General features: G+C 40.7%; 1 protein-coding gene across 6 annotated transcripts in view; it reads left to right on the forward strand.

Annotated features, from left to right (window-relative positions):
* The first annotated feature begins 7,531 nt into the window (after positions 1-7,531).
* The window catches only part of OGFRL1 (opioid growth factor receptor like 1), a 34,341-nt gene continuing 22,772 nt past the window's right edge, over positions 7,532-19,100 (forward strand). For 5 of the 6 annotated variants that reach the window (XM_033217600.1, XM_033217602.1, XM_033217603.1 and 2 more), the window contains exons 1-6: positions 7,532-8,276; positions 12,378-12,464; positions 12,615-12,696; positions 15,457-15,535; positions 15,633-15,699; positions 15,810-15,955. In XM_033217600.1, coding sequence (XP_033073491.1) covers positions 8,043-8,276; positions 12,378-12,464; positions 12,615-12,696; positions 15,457-15,535; positions 15,633-15,699; positions 15,810-15,955 — 695 coding nt within the window. In that variant the 5' untranslated portion in view covers positions 7,532-8,042. The remainder of the gene's footprint in view (positions 8,277-12,377; positions 12,465-12,614; positions 12,697-15,456; positions 15,536-15,632; positions 15,700-15,809; positions 15,956-19,100) is intronic. The other variant, XM_033217599.1, reaches the window with a different exon arrangement.

A 19,100-nucleotide genomic window follows, 5' to 3' on the forward strand; every position in this document is an offset into this window, starting at 1 on the left:
ATTGAGAGCAACAACTGTGTGTTGTAGTTCTTTGTATCCCAGCCTAACAAAGGGCCTGACATATAACAGGTGTTCGATAAAAGTTTGTGGAATAAATAAAATTGGTGACTAATGACACAATGATGATGTTCTAGTTACTCCAGTGATTTGTGATAAATCATTTCAAAATATAGTGGCTGATATGCTCGGGCTGTGACCCCACCCAAATCTCATCTTGAATTGTAGCTCCCACAATTCCCACATGTTTTGGGAGGGACTTGGTGGGAGATAATTGAATCAGGGAGTGGTTTCCCCATACTGTTCTCATGGTAGTGAATAAGTCTCACGAGATCTGATGGTTTTATAAGGCGTTTCCCCTTTCACTTAGCTCTCATTCTCTCTTGTTGGCTGCCATGTAAGATGTGCCTTTTGCCTTCCACCATGATTGTGAAGCCTCACCAGCCACGTGGAACTCTTGAGTCCACTAAACCTCTTTTTCTTTATAAATTACCCAGTCTCGGGTATGTCTTTATCAGCAGCATGAAAACTGACTAATATAGTGGGTTAAAACAATACTCATTTATTTTCTCTCACTTTATCTGTTGATCAGGAATCTAGGAAGAGCTAGGCTGGATAGCTCATACTGCTTAAGAGACGGAAGGGAAGGGCCATAGATGTGGTTGCAGTCAGATGTCAGTTAGAGCCTCAGGAATCTGAAGGCTGACTGGGGCTGGAGGATACCCTTCCAAAGTGACTTACTCTCACTGTCAGCAAGTTAGTGCTGTCTGTTGGCAGGGGAGCCCTGTCCCTCTCCTTGTGGGCCTCTCCATAGGCCTGCTTGAGTGTTCTCATGACATGGCAACTGGCTTCCCCCAGAGGAAGCAATCCCAAAGTGGAAGCTGTGATGTCTTTTATGACCTAGCCTTAGAAGTCACATGCCATTACATCCACCACATTTTACTGGTCACACAGGACCCGCAGGGGACTGAATATCAGGAAGTGAAGATCATTAGGGCTGACTTGGAAACTGGGTACAACAGATGATTGGCCATGAAAGAAAAGTTTTGAATTAAGGCAAATCTATTCTCCAGGCACACTTCTAAAGGTAACTGTAAGCTATGAAGCCTGGAAGAAACAATTGTTGCTTGATAGGCTGCCCCCTGTCTTTGAAGAGATGGGCATCTGGATTAATTGTATTTCTCCCTGACACCTACAGCCATACCTCAGTTCTCTCCTGATGAAGCTGTTGACAGTCTATAAGGAATTAGTCTTTACCCATCCCCAAAACAGCACACCCATCTCATAGAAGGCCAGACCAGAGTCTGGGGTTGGTTTAGGCTTAAGCAGCCTGGACTTTTCTTTGGGCAGGAACAAGATTTGGTTCATCTGGTGCACTGAGGCTGCAATTAGGTTTTAGGATAAAGTGCCAAATGCATCTACCTGTATCCCTTTGGCATGTTCCAAGGGCCAGTGACAGCAGGACTTCTGGTTTTGATGTATCCTCAAAATCATCTGCACTCAGAGGAGCCTGGAGGAAACTCATCCCTGCCAACTACCCCTGGGGTCCTTTTATAAGATAAAGAGAAGGCAGAAATCCCAAGGAAGGCTGGAGGAAACCCATTAAGAATCACATATTCCTTGGCTACAGATTTAATGACAAGTGCCCTTCTGAGCCACGGGAGAGTCTAGTGTGTTTACTCATTCATTTTTTATTCTGTTACTTGTAATGCTTCAGAACAGATAAATGTCAAGGATCGAGAATAAAAATTAAATAAAATAGCAATACATACTCAATGCAATAATTGTGAAAAAATGATTGTGGAATACATATCTAGTTTTATTCAGGAAAAATAAGTAATAATTTTGGAGGGTAGGGGCAAAATTCTTTTCTTTTTTGAAGTCAAATATTTCTATATCTCATAGTATTGATACTATTTTTTAAATCAAAATATGGTCTAAATGCTGCTGAATTATCCAAATAACTCTAAACATTATATTTAAACGTGTCATTATTTTAAAAATTTAAATATGGCTCTATTTTCGTCTACAGGCTGAATTTATGCAAATGATGACTTACCAAATTCTTATCTTAATTTCAACTTAGCTCCACTGATATGTTATTATGCACTAATTCAACACTCATAAATTCTATGGACCTTTTACTTTTGCTAACTTTAGTGCGATTGGTAAACAAAAATCTTTAAGCTTTGGAAATACTCAGTATCAGTTATGAGTCTAGAGTTGGCCTTTGAATTGTAAACTATTTCTTAGGAATAAATTAGTTCTGTAAAAATGTTAAACATTCTCTTTTAGCAAACCATATTACATGAATTCTAGAATGTACAATTTTTTACATTTAAAATACATCTGAAATAACATGCATCTGAGAATAAATGATTCTTAGGTTCCATGAAATGCAGTTATGTTACTGCTGTGTTGTATTAGCCAATGCCCCAGTGGCCTGGAAAAGGCTGCAAAGGTGCCTGACATATGCAACCAGGTCAGTCATCTACTTCCTATCTGTTACTTTACCAAGAAATAATAAAACCAACAAAAAGAACTACCAAAAAAAAAAAATGGAAACAGTGTTGCTTTTGATGAAAGAGGCTAAAGATTGGTTTTTCAAAAACGAACCAATATCCAAAAACCTGAAATCAAACACCCCGGCTTGCTTTGTACCTTACACACCTCGCACACCTGCTCTCTGGCCACTCTGGCCGTAGGGGCTAATCTTGTTCTTGCCTGGGACCTTCGCCCATGCCAATATCTTTGCCAGGAATGCTCTTCTCTCTGCTCTTTGTCAGGCTAATTTCTCTTCTGTCCTTCATTTCTTCCCTTATATGTCACCTCCCCAGAGAAATTCCCTGACTCCCAGAGTAAAGTCAAAACCCCATGATCTCACTTTGCCTGCATTGTATTTACAACTTGTAATTATTATTATTTTTGAATTTGTTAATTGCTGTTTTCCTTAATATATTCTAAACACCCTAGGTCAGGAGCTCTCCCTAGGGCAAGGTGGCTTCCCATGATGGATGTTGATGAAAGAAATTAAGTGAGAATAACAAAAATGAATGAATGAACAAATAAACAAACGGTCCCAGCAGTACTCACACAACATATCCTGCTACTTTTTGATAAATTTGATGTATAAGATTTGGAAGACCACACAGGTTCCGAAGAGTCTTGGCAGCAATTTAGGTGCCAGTGAGGGAATTCAATTCATTTGTTACCAATATTTGATAGTAAAATACTTGACACTTTATATCTGTAATAAAAAATGCAGGCCGGGCACAGTGGCTCACACCTGTAATCCCAGCACTTTGGGAGGCCGAAGTGTGCAGATCACCTGAGGTCAGGGGTTCGAGACCAGCCTGGCCAACATGGCGAAACCCTGTCTCTGCTAAAAATACAAAAATTAGCCAGGCATGGTGGTGCATGCCTATAGTCTCAAATACGTGGGAGGCTGAGGCAGGAGAATCACTTGAACCCAGGAGGCGGAGGTTGTAGTGAGCTGAGATTGAGCCATTGTACCTGGGCGACAGAGCGAGACTCCGTCTCAAAAGAAAAAAAAAACAAAAAAACTGCAGAAATCTCTTTGCTACTACAAGTTCAATTTAGTTGAAATTAGACATATGTGTGTTTATTTCTGTATCTCATTTAAAACAACTTTGAAAGCTTTGGTTTTGGTATACAGGAATTGCTTTAATTGCTGGTCATTTCTTTGAGAAGACTAAGAAGAAAGAATTTTAAGGAAGAGGTAATGGAGAGCAGAGACATTTTTGCAACAAGCCTTATAAAGATAAAAGAAACATGCAGAAAAACATTGAATTGCACAATAGCATTGTCCAAAAAGAAAGAAAGATTTTGGTAAGAGGGGCTATGGCGATGTTAGTGGTTGACGAGGATATAGGAGAAGACATCTCAGAATCATACAAAAAGTATAGAACATTTGCAGGGAGGAAGGAGAAAAAAATATTTTGTTTTCATAAATGATAACCTATTATAAATTCCTGCCTTAAGGAAGGAAGATCTTGGGAAATTTCCAGCAAGTCTTGTCTGGTCAGGAACTCTATGTGAGGTTGTACACGCTATATCCTGTATGAAAATGTTCAGTTAAGGTGGTGGGAGGGAACTCCAGTCCAGGTCCTGCTCACTAAGCCCTAGAGGAAGGGTATCTTATTCTCAAGAATACAAAGTTCCCATGGGTGCCAGCAGAGGTCCTTGGCTATGGTCAATGGAAAACAGTATTACAGCATGTTATTACTAATTTCAGATGTTTCTTTACAGAGCCATCTTTATTCTTTTTAATTTAAAAAATAACACTATTTTTTTTCCTCCATAGATTTCAGGTTCCTGGGAGGTACTGAGGAGTTACCTCCTGAGGGTGGGGAAAACGACCCTTGATCTGCCCTTTCCTTTCATTTGAGAGACTCTCAAATTATGTAATAATAAACCTTTGTTAATGTCCCTAAAACAGGATTGACTATAAAAGACAATTCAACATATGCCAGATACATTTGGGTTTCATCCAAAAAAGTTTAGTTCCTGAAGCACCAGTTCCTTTGTCCTTTGTAAGATGGCCTCACCCTTAAAGGATTTCATAACAAAGTTGAAAACCAAGTTATACTGAAGCATGGCTATAGTATCTGCTTAATTTAGAGCAGATTCTATTTACAGGGAGTCAGAAACTATATTATAGACCATCGTGATAATAGCTTCTCCTTGTTCCATACATGTTGATATTACTGTTGAATTATATGTTCTTTAAAGACATATTGGATGAACCATCATTACAGCTAACATATATTGATAAATTAATAGATGCCTGGCACTGAGCTAAGTGATGATTTTTATATGAAGCAAAGGTATGCTTCTTTACTGTTGATGCAGGAATGTTAAATACTCTGAAAGGTAGGGATATAAAAAAAGTTGAGGTATTTGAGAAGCATAATTCCTGTGTATAGAACCTTGGGATGACAGACCTTCAGAATTAATTTTTTAAAATAATACATAGATTGGGCACAATGTGGTTATGCTTATTGCTCTGGACTAAAAATTGATTAAATATTATATAAGGTTGGTGTTATGCTTCATGTAAAATTATGTTCTTTAAAAATATATTGCACACTCTGGCATATCATCTGTGTTCCTATAAAAACTGATACATCTTTCAAAAGGTGATGTAAAAGGGAAGGATTTAATTGCAGCTATTACTTAAATGTTTATATGCACAAACACAGATAGGGTTACACAGATACTTCTCACCATTCCATTACCTACTGATGTATAATAAACTACTACAAAATTTAGTGACCTAAAGCAACAGCCATTTTATTGCATTTCACTCTTCTGTGGGTCAGAAATCTGAGCAGGGCTTTGCTGGGTAGTCCCTTTATTCCAAGTAGGATCGACAGAGGTCACTGAAAGGGATTCAGATGGTGGATGGGTTGGTCTGGAGGATTCAATTAAAAAACAAACAAAAAAAACCCAGTGGAATCCAACAGGGAATACTGGAAGGTAGGGCTCAGCTGGTACCATGACCAGAGGATGACCAGAGGCCACACACAAGTGGCCTTTCTAGTATGGCAGTCTCAAGCTAGCTGAACTTTTTACATGGCAGCATGGGGCAAGCAGAGAGAATATTCCAAGAGACCCCAGTGGAAAATGCAAGGTTCCTTGTGGCTCAACTTAGAAAATCATAGACTATCACTTCTTCCATATTCTATAGTTAAGCAAGCCACTGAGGCCAGCTCCTTCAAGAGTAAGGAATAAGACTACTTCTCAATGGGAAGAGAGCAAAGAACATGTGGCCAACTTTAATCTACATACACCTAGACCAACCCATGGAGCGCCTGGGACTCAACAACTATTCTTAGACTTTCTACATCAACAATCTTGGAACACTTAATGCTGGATGGACAATATCTACTTCTGCAATGTGTTCTGGTCTTCTACCAATGGAAAATCAAATCCCCAGCTTTGAGCAGTTGGATTCCTGTGGTATGTGGCTGCCCCACATCTTCTGCTAAGCCATTATAACCAAAAAGTCTTTTTTTTTTTTTTTGGCGGGGGGTTGGGGGGATGGAGTCTTATTCTATCACCCAGGCTGGAGTGCAGTGGCCCGATCTCAGCTTACTGCAACCTCCACCTCCCAGGATGAAGCGATTCTCGTGCGTCAGCCTCCCAAGTAGCTGGGATTACAGGCGCCCGCCACAAAGCCAGGCTAATTTTTGTATTTTTTTTTGTGGAGATGGGATTTCATCAGATGTTGGCCAGGTTGGTCTTGAACTTCTGACCTCAGGTGATCTGCCTGCCTCGGCCTCCCAAAGTGCTGGGATTACAGGCGTGAGCCACTGCACCTGGCCCCAAAAGTCTTTTTGTGCATCCCGTGTCTATTTCTTATTAGCTTCAGAGCTTTTCCTAGTCATAGGATCACACAAGGTCAGAGCTGAAAGGGATCCCAGAGATCTGGTTTCATTTTACAGACGAGGAAGTTTAGGTTCATGTGACCTACTTAAAGTCAGAAACTGATTAGTGACAGAGCCACAGCCTCGATGTCTTGTTGCAATGCATGAAGCGTTTAGGTAATCCTGATTTATCCATGGAATAGGCAGACAGTTTACCTGATTCTTCTCTTAGAAACAGTCCCTCTAACATGATTTGGCTTCCTACTTCTTCATGAAACATTTAAAAAGAAACTATTCATTCCAAGTTCAACAGTTTAATCTTCAAATATCTAGCTTGTTTTTCTCGGTCCATATTTAACAAATGTTTACTGAGCACCCACCAAGCTGACAGCACTGTAAATACAGACACACTTTGAGACGGGGGCTGCCTGGGCTTCCCTTCTAGTTAGAAAGTCAGAAGACACATTTTACAACAGTCACTTTCCTCTGGGTCACGTATTTGATAATGCTACCTTATCTTGAAGTACCTCTACAGGCTGGTTGCGGTGGCTCATGCCTGTAATCCCAGCTACTCGGGAGGCTGAGGCAGGAGAATCGCTTGAAACCAGGAGGTGGAGGTTGCAGTGAGCCGAGATCGCGCCTCTGCACTCCAGCCTGGGCAACAGAGGGAGACTCCGTCTCAAAAAGGAAGAAAGAAGAAAAAAGTACTTCTATAACACAGTTCTCCCTCCTTGTTTCATTTGCAGGAGAGACCAAAGGGCCAAGGCTTCTTCCCTTAGAAACAGCCATATGTTCTACGATTCCGAGATTTTTGCCTATCCAGAGCACCAATTTGGAGTGGGTGTAAGGTTACCCACAAATGAATGTGATCATCCAGTTGTTACTGTTTCTTTTGTTTCACGCGACGTTCGCTCATTAGATGAGGTGACTGATAGCTCTGAGTTTTTTAAGACCACACGCACTCTAGGTGGCTGCCCTAAGTACAGTCGTGGCAGCTGGGATTTCCTGTTTATATGGTGCCCAGCACCATCAGCTTTTGTCTTCTGCTGCAGCTAAAGTGTCTTCCTCCTGGACCAGGGAGAGGGGGAGGGCGTGCGGACAGGACCCGCCTGCTGACGGTGATACCTCCTCGACATCAGGTCCACGCCGGTCCTAAGCTCCCGGAGCTGCGCGGGATCCCTCTTCCCGCTCAGCTGGGAGATGCCCCGGGAGGGCGTCCCCCGGCTCCGGGCTGCGAAGGTAGCAGCCGACCCCGATCCACTCCAGGGACCGCCGGGGGCCACGTGAAGGCAGGTGTTCCGGGGAGAAACGGGGAAGTAAGGCGCGGCCAGGGGCCGGCGGCGCTCGGCTGGGGGCCGCAGTTGGCTCCCCCAGGGACTCTGGGCAGGCGGCCTCTCCCGCTTGTGGGGAGGAGAAGGAGCCGGATGGGCGGGTTCAGGCGCGCGCGGCGGCGGTCCCGGGGCCGCCGGCTCCTCCCCGCGAGGGTGCCTGTCCGCCGCTCGCCGCGCTGAGGCAGTGCGGGGCGGGCGCGCCTAGGCTGCCGCCCAGCGCCCTCGCCGCGGCCATGCCCGGGCCGTAGAGCGCCTGCCGCAGCCCGGGCCCCGCAGCCCTGCAGCCCCGCAGCCCCGCAGCTTCGCGCCCGCCGCCGCCTCTTCAATGGGCAACCTGCTCGGCGGGGTCAGCTTCCGCGAGCCCACCACCGTGGAGGACTGCGACTCCACCTGGCAGACCGACTCGGAGCCCGAGCCCGAGGAGCCAGGGCCGGGCGGCGGCAGCGAGGGCCCGGGGCAGGAGCCCGAGCAGCCCGCGCAGCCCCCGGAGCGAGCCGGCGGGCGGCCCCGCGCCAGCCCCGCGCCGGACGAGGACGCCGAGGCGGCGGGCGCCGAGCAGGTACGCGGCCCAGCGGTGGCTTCGGGTCGGGCCAGGGCGCCCCGGCGCCCCAGAGGGGCAAGTGCCAAACCGCCCTCGCAATGGGAGGGCAGGGGCGCTAGGGGGCTGCTCGCCACTGCCACCCGACCCCTCCGCGCCGCGGCTGACCTGTCTCCAGGTGGAGCCCGGGGGCCTGCAGGAGCCCAAAGCGCCGAACCCTCCCACTGCCGGCCTGGGGCCTGGCCGAGGGCACGGCTCAAGGCAGAACCCAACTTGAATGGGTGTTTTCTTTGCCTCTGCAGCGCAGCTGGGTTATGCGAAGGTGAGGTGGGAGGAACCTGTCTAAAAATAGAGGTTTGTGACAACCCCTCTAGTCCGTGTTATTGGTAACAACAACAACAACAAAAATTACTCAGAATAAGGTGGGGCTACAAGTGTAGGCAGCCAGCGCTCTCCCCTACAGTGGGGTCTAAACCGTCAGAAGTGTAGGCCCCCATCTGAAGTTCATACGTCACTGTTCTGCCCAACTCAGGCCTTTCAACCTAGGAGTCAGGGTATTCTTCACGAATCTTATTTCACCAGAAGACTTGTTGATCCAACTGTTTGAACCGTTTGACTAATACAGCTTGGGGGAGAGGTTAGGCAAGAGATACGTAACCCCCTTAACCTCTGATGCACTGAAAATAATCAGGAACTTTAAAAAGGGGGAAATATGTAGTCGGCTCCCTGAAAAAGTGTGCATCCCAGAGGTGGTTCAGGTTTGAGCTCTGCATTAGGCCCTTCTCTTTATCAGCTAGGGGCGATGGAGAGTGGGAAAACGGAGCCCAAAGTCCAATGTGACCACAGGGTTTTGGGGGAATCATAACCGAAATATTACAGCTAACACTGCCTCAACCATCTTGATGATCAACTCTATTTAGGTGAGGAGAAAATCATAAAGTCTTAGTGCAGGCTCTGTGCTAAACGTGTTATTTAAGTGACCTACAATTTTGGGGTGGGGGTTTGCTGTGTGGTCTCCATTTTAGAGAAAACTGAGGCTTAGAGAGAAAGGAAAACTTGCCCAAGATCATTGAAGGAGAGGACGATGCAAACCCAAGTCTGTCTATCACTGATACCAGCGCCTTGGACCTGTGGAATTCTGAATTTCCATCTGCCCCTGTGTCTGGTTTGCCGCTGTTGTTTTGCATTGCTAATTCAATCTTATTAAATTATTAGATGCTGCATTCTCATGTTTTTCCCTTCCGTTTGTCTCCCAGTTAAGTAACCTCCTACAGAAATTTGGAATATCAAAAAACACCAGCTAAGATTCAATCCAACTTACCAGGTCCATCTATATAAAACATTTTAATAATGTTCAGTCAGTTAGTTGCAACCCCAGTAACTAGTAGACTACACCAGCCCTCCCTATTCCCTTTTAATGATTGATTAATTTTTCTTGTTAGTATCACCATCTGACTTCCCCCAAAAATCTGCTTTTCAATTTTGCCTTTTGACTGACAACCCTGTTTGTTGTCTATTTCTCAGAGCCAATCCACTTGCAGGTAATACTGGAGCTACTTTTAAAGCATATCCCAGGCTGACTCCTTCACACCACTTCCATTGCATCATCCTAGTCCCTCTGAATATTGGACAAATGATGGTGACATTAACCACGACAGGGAAGTCTAGGGAGAATGCAGCTGTGGAGGTTAAATCAAAGATTCTCTTGAGTTTGATATCCTATTAGACATCCAAGTAGAGTTGTTAGGTAGTTAATTATTTGTTGGGTAGTTAAATTACATCTATGAATGGAGACTTAGTCCAGGACTAGAGTCCTCAGCATCTGAGATCAATGGCATTTAAAGGCATGGGAAGATAAGGGGTTATCAAGAAGTGATGACAAATGAGGACCCTAGGCACCCCTCCATTTAGAGGGTGTGAAGAGGAGGAGGAGCCAAAAAAGAAGGCTGACAAGGGGGGCCCAGTGAGACAGAAAGTAAACTAAGAAAGTGTAGTATCCTGTAAGCCAAATACTGACAGTTTCAGGAAGGAGGGATGCTTTAATTGGCCCAGTGCTGTTGGGAAGTCACCTGAGGTGAACATTAAGAAATGGTTTGGCAAGATGGAGATTTATTGGTGAAGTTCACAAGAACTATTTTTTTTTGGAGTGCTGAGGACAAAAGCCTGATTGAGGTGGGTCAGGGGAAAATGGGGAAAGAAGAGAAGGAGACAGAAGGTATGGGCAATTCTTTGGTGGTGATCTACTATAAAAAAGGAGTAGATATATGGATCTGTAATTGATGGTAGGCTTGGGTCAAGGATGTTTTGTATGTTTATTTTAATATTAAAGATACTGCAGCATGTTTGTTTGAGATCCAGAAGAGAGGGAAATTTTGATGATCCAGGAAAGAGGAACAATATTCAACAATAGAATCCTTGTCTGAACAGGTGAAAGGGGTCTGGGTAGAGTCCAAAGGGAATAGGGGTTGGAAGAGCAGGAGCAGATGCTGGCAGGACACAGTCATTCTTATGATAATCCTGAGAAATAGGTAGGGCATGAGTCATTAGCTTTATTTCAGAGATGATAAAACTAAGATTCAGCTAAATGATTTGCTTAAGGCCTCACAAATACCAAGTAGCAGCGTTAAGATTCCTAATCTTCTGACTCCAAGTCTTGGGCTACTGATACTACACCAAGGTCTCCATATATCCTTCATTTTTTAGTGTGACTAAGATTGATTCAGACTTGGACTTGAACCCAGAGCCTGGGATTCTTGTTCTTGCACTGTCACTGGACTCTGGATGGTGTGCAACTTATCTAAGCTCCTGATACCTTGTTTCTAAGATGGAAATACTAATTAACTGTCAGTCAGGTGTGTTTTACGAATCAAATGAAATAATGCCTTTTGACTGTCAACACTGTTTGTTGTCTATTCCACTATATATGTAAGTGCTTTGTAAATGGAGAGTGCTTTCTATACAAATGTAGGATGATGATTCATATGGTTGTAGCTCAGGCTAAATAGATTCAGAAACTTGCTAGGCAGAGCTATTTTGAAACTTGTGGCAAGGACCAGAATTGAAGCTTTTCCTTGCTTATGTAACATGACAGAGTAACTAATGTTAAGCATCAGAAGATTTGGTGTTGAAGTAACTCGGTACTTGTAGTAATAGTGAGAATCACACTACTTCAAAAATGTGTGAAAATTACTTAGAGGATGCCAATCTGTCAACACAGATGGAGGACAGGGGTTGAGGAGAAAAGAATTTGGGCAAAGCTTTTAATGACTCTTAAAGGTCTAAAGTTTTTCTTTTTCATCTTTGTCATCAGCACTTTCTCATACATTATAATAGTACATATAGGGAATGCAAATCGATTATATTAACCCACATCTTATACTTTAAAAATCAGTTCATGGTGATAGGAATTTTACTTAGAGTTTAAATAGTATGAGTAAACTTCTACATATAAGTTATTTCAATCGGACATCATTCCATTTAAGAGCATTTTATTGCTTTGTGTGCATATATTTTAAATGTTTCTATCACATTGTATTATTCAGTGAACAGATGATTATTCATGCCTTTGTGTACCTGTCATGGTGTTATAAAGGATGGAGTTTAGAAAGATAGTTTGTTTTAAAATCCTTTCTTTTCATAAATATTACTTGACTTCCAAGTACAGCTAAATGTTGCAAATTTAATGAAAATTTTCTTTGCAGAATTGATTTAGTATCTTAACACATTCTTAGTATTATGTAAAATATTCTGAAGTAAGTTTTATCATAGAATCACTTGCATAATCCTCTAGTAAATAAATGTATTGAATTCCTTTTGAATTCTATTTCTGATGGCTATTGATCAATAACATTGGCCTCTTTTGGTTTTTGGTTAATAATAAAGTGTTTTTTTCAGTAATATATCTTAGGACAAATACTATTGGTTCAAATAAGAAAAACAGGATGCTAAGAAATATTGCTAGTAAGCGTTATTAAAGGAACATTTATAATATTTTCATTAATCTGAACAGATTGACAATTTTCAGGGTTTCTTTATGGCTCTTCCTTATAAGTTTGTTCTGGAAATTTCTTTGTGAAATTATCTTGCGTCAACATGTAAACAGAGTTTCACTTTTTATTTCAGGGTGGTGATTCCACTGAAGCAACTGCCAAACCAAAGAGAAGTTTTTATGCTGCGAGGGATTTGTACAAGTACCGACACCAGTACCCAGTAAGAGTATAGAACATTATGTTCTAAAATGTAAACTATTTTCCTTCTGTTTTTAAATTTTTATGGTGCCACTGAGAAAACATGCATGAAGGGTCCTTGTCCCTTTACTGTATTTCTATGTGCTGGAGATTGATTCATTTTTTCCTTTAGCAGAACTTCAAAGATATCCGATATCAAAATGACTTGAGCAATCTTCGTTTTTATAAGAATAAAATTCCATTCAAGCCAGATGGTGAGTAACGTACTACTTGATAAATTGCACTTTAAATAATCACATACACTTGGTTATTCTTTGTTTATTTTGTGGTTTGTTTCATTGATTGGATTTACTTTGCTATGCAGTCTAATGTGTCCCCCACATCCTAGACCATAGGTTTGTGAGCATGCACTTGGTAAATTCTGGAGGAAGAGCTATGGATTAATGGTATCTTCCTTGTCTACATCGCTATTATCTGAAAGATAGTAGGGACAATTTTTTTGTGAGAGGAAGAGAGAGGAGATGTATAGAACCACAGAATTTTAGGTTATTAAGGAACAGTAGAGAAGATCAAATTCAGCTTTCTCATGTCAAAGATTAGGTCACTAGGACTTAAAGCTTAGGTAACTCGATTGCAGGTTCTAGAGTCCACTGTTCTTTCCATTGTACCATAGCTGAAAATTATTTAGCATGTGACTGAAAAGTGCTGTTTGTATTTAGAATTATCTTTCCTGTCAGTTTTCAGATTCAGGTATCAGGAATCTACAGCAATTCCTGTTTGCAGTTCTAATATTCTGGGAAGGGAACTGCAGATACAGTAGATCTCCATCCAACTCTGCCAAATACACTTGTGTCCTTCCCAACTCTGCAATTGCTCTCCTAGGATATTTTCCAAACCCATAGTGAGAAGATGCAGCTGCTATGGTAATATGACCACAACATTGCATATTTCATTGAGGCATCATGCTGTGGTTCATGGTGGTCATCCTAATTTTATCTAGGTCACCCTAGCAAAGCTGGCTTCTCTCCCAAGAGCCCTTTTCTGTGTGAGGTGGTCAGACTGCCCTGGCTTCTGCTATTTGCTCTCAGTGGAAACTGAGCCAGTTCCACAGCACTGTAAGTCATGGAATGAAGGTGATAGATTGCAAGGCTTTCAAGTGGCAGGACCTTGCATTCTTTGGTGAACTAACTCGAGGCAAGAGGTCTAAAGCCTGGATGGAGTTTGGGAGGAGGGAGTCCCAGTATTGTATACTGACAGACCTACCAGTGTGAGTTAATATTTGAGAACATTGTTGACGTGGCCAGATCTACTTGTCTTTAGCTTTCTGGTATCCCAAAAGTCTGCTGTGATGTGGAGGGAAACCTCTGGATAAAATTGCACAGTTATATTTACTAATGATAGAAATGTGCTGCTTTATTTACTAATGGAAAAATATTGGCTAAGTTATTCATTTTGTTAGGACTTGGGGTAGAAAAATCTTTTGAAGAAATGCAATGATAGATTGTTAATTTGAGTCTGATTTGAATTTCATACAATTTTCCTAAAGGAATGCCTTCATGTATTAAAAATATTGAACATAAAACTATGATAGTATTTAACTCTATTTTTTTTTCTACTAGGGAATTTATTTTGTAAATATTAATTTAAAAAGTAATTTCAAGCAATATATTGAATTTTTGTTCATCTTTATTACAAAGTGTATTTTGAAATCTTATGATTGGTGGGAGTCAGAAGTTTTAGCTAAAGTCACATAAAATGTTATCCTAGTTTATTATATAAATTATATTAACTCACTTTCCTCCCTAGTATACACACACATGCACATATGCACACACACAAACTACTTGCCAGTAAGCATAATCTTGCAATAGTATATTTCACTTATCAGGCAGGAGGAGTGGTAATTGGAAAGGGAAACAAATGGAAAATTACAGAGGTAAATGGTTTCAGCATGCCAATAAAGCCAACAATATGATTCAAAACAACTTTTTACCAAGTCTTCCGAGAGTGGGCCTCTACTGTAAACTGGTGATCTCTGGAGGAAACAAGAATGAGATGAGTTATGTTTGGAGAAATATTATATTGCTGTGGTTTTTTTTCCTACAAGATTGACTGAATGGCTAGTCAATTGTAAGGACTTTGACAGACATAGGAACCAGGAGGATTTTGTTTTTGTGAGTTCTTGTAGGGGAAAAATGGATGGGGTAAAAAGGGCTTACTTCTTGGAACCAGAAAGATCTATGTTGCACTCCAAGATTTACTTTTTTTTACTAGTGTGTAACTTTGAACAAATTGTCCAGTTTCTTCATTATTAAAATGAGGATCATAACACTGGGAGCATTCTGTAAAGACTAAGCTAGATAATGTGCACTCTATGTAATATGGGCACAGCATTGGGTAAGCACTTACAACTTTTTCCTACATTTTTCTTTTCTCCCTTTCCTTCCCCTTTGTTTTCTCCTTCTCATTTCTTTTCTTCCCTTTCTACTCCCCTTTCTTTCTTTTTCCCTAGGATGCATTTCATTTTGAACCAATCTAGTATTTAAAGAACTATGTAACTCCTAGGGCAGGGATTGGCAAACTTTTTCTGTACAGGGGCAAATAGTTAATATTTTAGGCTTTGGGGGACAGTGGGTCTGTATTGCAACTACACAGCTCTGCTATTGTAGTACAAAAACCGCCATAGACAGTACATAAATGAATGTGCATGGCTATATTCCGATAAAAGTTTACTTACAAAACAGCTGGCAGGCCACAGTTTGCCCAGCTCTGCTTTAGAGTACATTGCCCAATAAAGCCTTCTGCAATTTGAGGTGCCATTATTTTTTTTTTAATTAGATTTATCACATAACTGAATATATGGGCATAGGGTATTCATCTTTTTAAAAGCATTATTCTTGTGTGCTATTATTAAATTTAAACAAGTTTTAATATAAAACTCAAGTGATTCAAGTCTTAAAATGCCTTCACAATGTTTTAAATGTCTGATTCATTTTTAAATATTCACTATTTAGGTGTTTACATTGAAGAAGTTCTAAATAAATGGAAAGGAGATTATGAAAAACTGGAGCACAACCACACTTACATTCAATGGTCAGTTACATATTATCTATCTTGAACCATGTCCTATTTAATCATGTATGTTTCCCAGACAATGTTCATAGAAAAATTTTATTTTTTTAAAAAATAGGCTTTTCCCCCTGAGAGAACAAGGCTTGAACTTCTATGCTAAAGAACTAACTACGTATGAAATTGAGGTAATGCAAACTCATTTCATTTTATACAGGGTGGCCAAATAATATTGCTATTTGACTGTCCTTATAGCTCCTGAATCATTGCAGTTGACTTTTTTCACTTTTTATATTAGGAATTCAAAAAAACAAAAGAAGCGATTAGAAGATTTCTCCTGGCTTATAAAATGATGCTAGAATTTTTTGGAATAAAACTGACTGATAAAACTGGAAATGTTGCTCGGGCTGTTAACTGGCAGGAAAGATTTCAGCACCTGAATGAGTAAGTAAAGCCCCTGTGATAAATCAGGGGCCAGCATAGTTATTTTCCCTTGGTCAGAGTTCCCTGTGAAACACAGAAACAATAACAGATGAGATGGGCCCAGGAATCTGGATTCAAAAGCTAGTCTGAAATGCATTACATTCCTGTACCACATTCTAAAACAAAACAAAACAACAACAAAAAGGAACAAAATTCTAGGTAGAAACACAGCTATTCAGTTTCAGATGTGTTTCTCCCTGAAACCTTCCTATTGCCCACAGCCAAATGTTGCCTCTCACCCTCCTCCATATGCCACATTTCTCGGAGTTTATTGTTACTGCCTGTGTACAATTCTGTGTATCCCTTCTTGTAGGCTGTAAGCTTCTTGGGGCATAATCTATTTCTAAGCCTGATGCCTTCTTAAATGCATGAATTAAGCCTATGATGGATAAAAATCATTTTATAAGAATGAGATGGGTCCATACTTTTTAGTAAAACAGAGAGAAAATTACACTTGTCTTCACTATATTAAGGTAAAAAACAAAAAATCATTTTTGGGTAGTAAGTCCCAAAACTTATGAAGAACATTTTAACATAGTTTATGTGGAATTGTTTTGCCGTATTCATTTGGTTGGATGTTTATAACTTTTGTTAGTACTCATAACCAAAGTGTATTTTTCTTAATATTTTCTTCATATGCAAACTTTTTTCTTTTTTATGGTTAAATTTTAACGAATTATAGTTACATTTAAACTAATCATAGTTGAATTATTTTTGAATGCTGGCCTATACAGCCACCAGCTTTAAAGTACTTTTTTTTTTTTTTTTTTTTTTTTTTTTTTTTTTTGAGGCGGAGTCTCGCTCTGTCGCCCGGACTGGAGTGCAGTGGCCGGATCGCAGCTCACTGCAAGCTCCGCCTCCCAGGTTTACGCCATTCTCCGGCCTCAGCCTCCCGAGTAGCTGGGACTACAGGCGCCCGCCACCTCGCCCGGCTAGTTTTTTTGTATTTTTAGTAGAGACGGGGTTTCACCGTGTTAGCCAGGATGGTCTCGATCTCCTGACCTCGTGATCCGCCCGTCTCGGCCTCCCAAAGTGCTGGGATTACAGGCTTGAGCCACCGCGCCCGGCCAAAGTACTTTTAAGCATATTATAATTAGCTAAACTGAGCAAATACTAAGAGCAAAAAAATTAAAACTAACCTAAGGAATTTTCCTTTGGCCACAGCAGTCTGAGTTTTGTGTACCAGTTAATTATTTTTTTGTGTGTTTTTATAGAACTTTCATCTTGCTTTGGTAAGATGGGTATAATATTAATGTTAAGCCTTCTTTTTACTTTATTACTTATAATCAATGATATTAAAATGGTAATTTGTACTAAAACACTAAAGATATGGACAGAAAGCTTTATGTTCCTGACTAGAAGACCCATTAACTTACAACTGAAGTTAAATTTGACTTATATAGGGCACTTAAAGCATAAGTATATATACCTCTACCTAAGCAATGTAGGTATCTAGCCCTGGACAAAGTTTCTAAACACTTATGTTACACTGTGAAAGAACTACATGCAAGCAGCCTATTGACATGAAAGACAGCAAAAGTAAATCTTTTGAAAGGATTTGATAGTACCTCATCTTTCATGTATATAACGACTACCAGTTTAGAGACTCACCTCAAACTTGTTATTTTTGGTTGGAATAGCAATCTTGCTTAGTTAATTTTTATTGAATGAATAAATGATGAATAAAATACGGTCTTCAGCTTAAATCCTCCTTGGAGTTTTGTTGTCATATCCTCTGATTTATAGGTGGAAACAGAATCTCTTTTTAAGGCTTTAATTAAACAATTTCCAGGGTTGAGGCAGGGGAGGGGAGCCTGAGCTAAGTCACTTCTCACTCCTGTGCCCCATCCTTTCTTTCTGCCACCTATTGTCAGCATAGAGCTTTTCGAGCTGTGAATTAACTGAGAATCTGTCAGAAAACATGCTGTTTCTTCTCTAGTTTAGTTGCAAAACATCTCTACTGACTAGATTTGAACAAATGATAGAGGATTCTATGAAAATGTCTATTCTATTTTCTTCTTCAATTGGGTCCTTTTCTGACTTATTGTTAAATGTCATAACTTATTTGTATTTTAATGTGTATAGCATCTTGAGTAGTTTAGAGTAGGCAGGGAACTCAATATATTTATAGTAGCTAAGCAGAGGAAAATATTGAATCAAGGTGAAATAAAATAACATTGAGTGAACAACTGACCTTAAAAGAGGCAAAATATTTTCAAACATGAGAGTACAAATATATGGACCAACCACTAGACTGTGTTTTCAATTTTGTTTGTAATCAACTTGGATTACTGAATCATATTTAGACTCTGCGGTGCCTTTTAACTTTTATTTTCTGTTTCCTACTTCTTACCTTGTATGTCTTCTCTCTTTACCTCCCTAGTCTTCCTGCAATTTCAACACTATTTGCTACCCTTAACCTCTGTCTGGAACCTCAGCTTCTTTCTTTTGCCTATTGTGTAATCCTAAGATGGTTTGTACACTATAAGGATTTTAGCCAGTCTCTTCTATACCATTTAGTCTTTCACTATGACATTTATTACAAGTCATACTGAAACACCCAATTGCTTTATTTTGTAGTTTTGTTCTAGGATCCTCATCATCATTTTTTAACCCAAGTTTTTGTCTTTTTATACTTTTATATAAATATTTTTAATTGGAGAATATATAGATATAGTAAATGTGTACAGAAATTTTAACTTCAGCATTCATCTAGGATTGGCTATATAAAATTGAGCTGGTTGCAAATATAGTAAATTTTCTTTTTTTTTTTTTTTTCTTTTTGAGACGGAGTCTTGCTCTGTGGCCCAGGCTGGAGTGCAGTGGCTGGATCTCAGCTCACTGCAAGCTCCGCCTCCTGGGTTTACGCCATTCTCCTGACTCAGCCTCCTGAGTAGCTGGGACTACGGGCGCCCGCCACCTCGCCCGGCTAGTTTTTTGTATTTTTTAGTAGAGATGGGGTTTCACCGTGTTAGCCAGGATGGTCTTGATCTCCTGACCTCGTGATCCGCCGGTCTCGGCCTCCCAAAGTGCTGGGATTACAGGCTTGAGCCACCACGCCCGGCCAATAGTAAATTTTCTTTAGTCACAGAGTTCCTCTTTTTTT

This window comes from Trachypithecus francoisi, unplaced genomic scaffold, assembly GCF_009764315.1.
Source record: "Trachypithecus francoisi isolate TF-2019V2 unplaced genomic scaffold, Tfra_2.0 Lachesis_group10, whole genome shotgun sequence".
NCBI lineage: Eukaryota > Metazoa > Chordata > Mammalia > Primates > Cercopithecidae > Trachypithecus > Trachypithecus francoisi.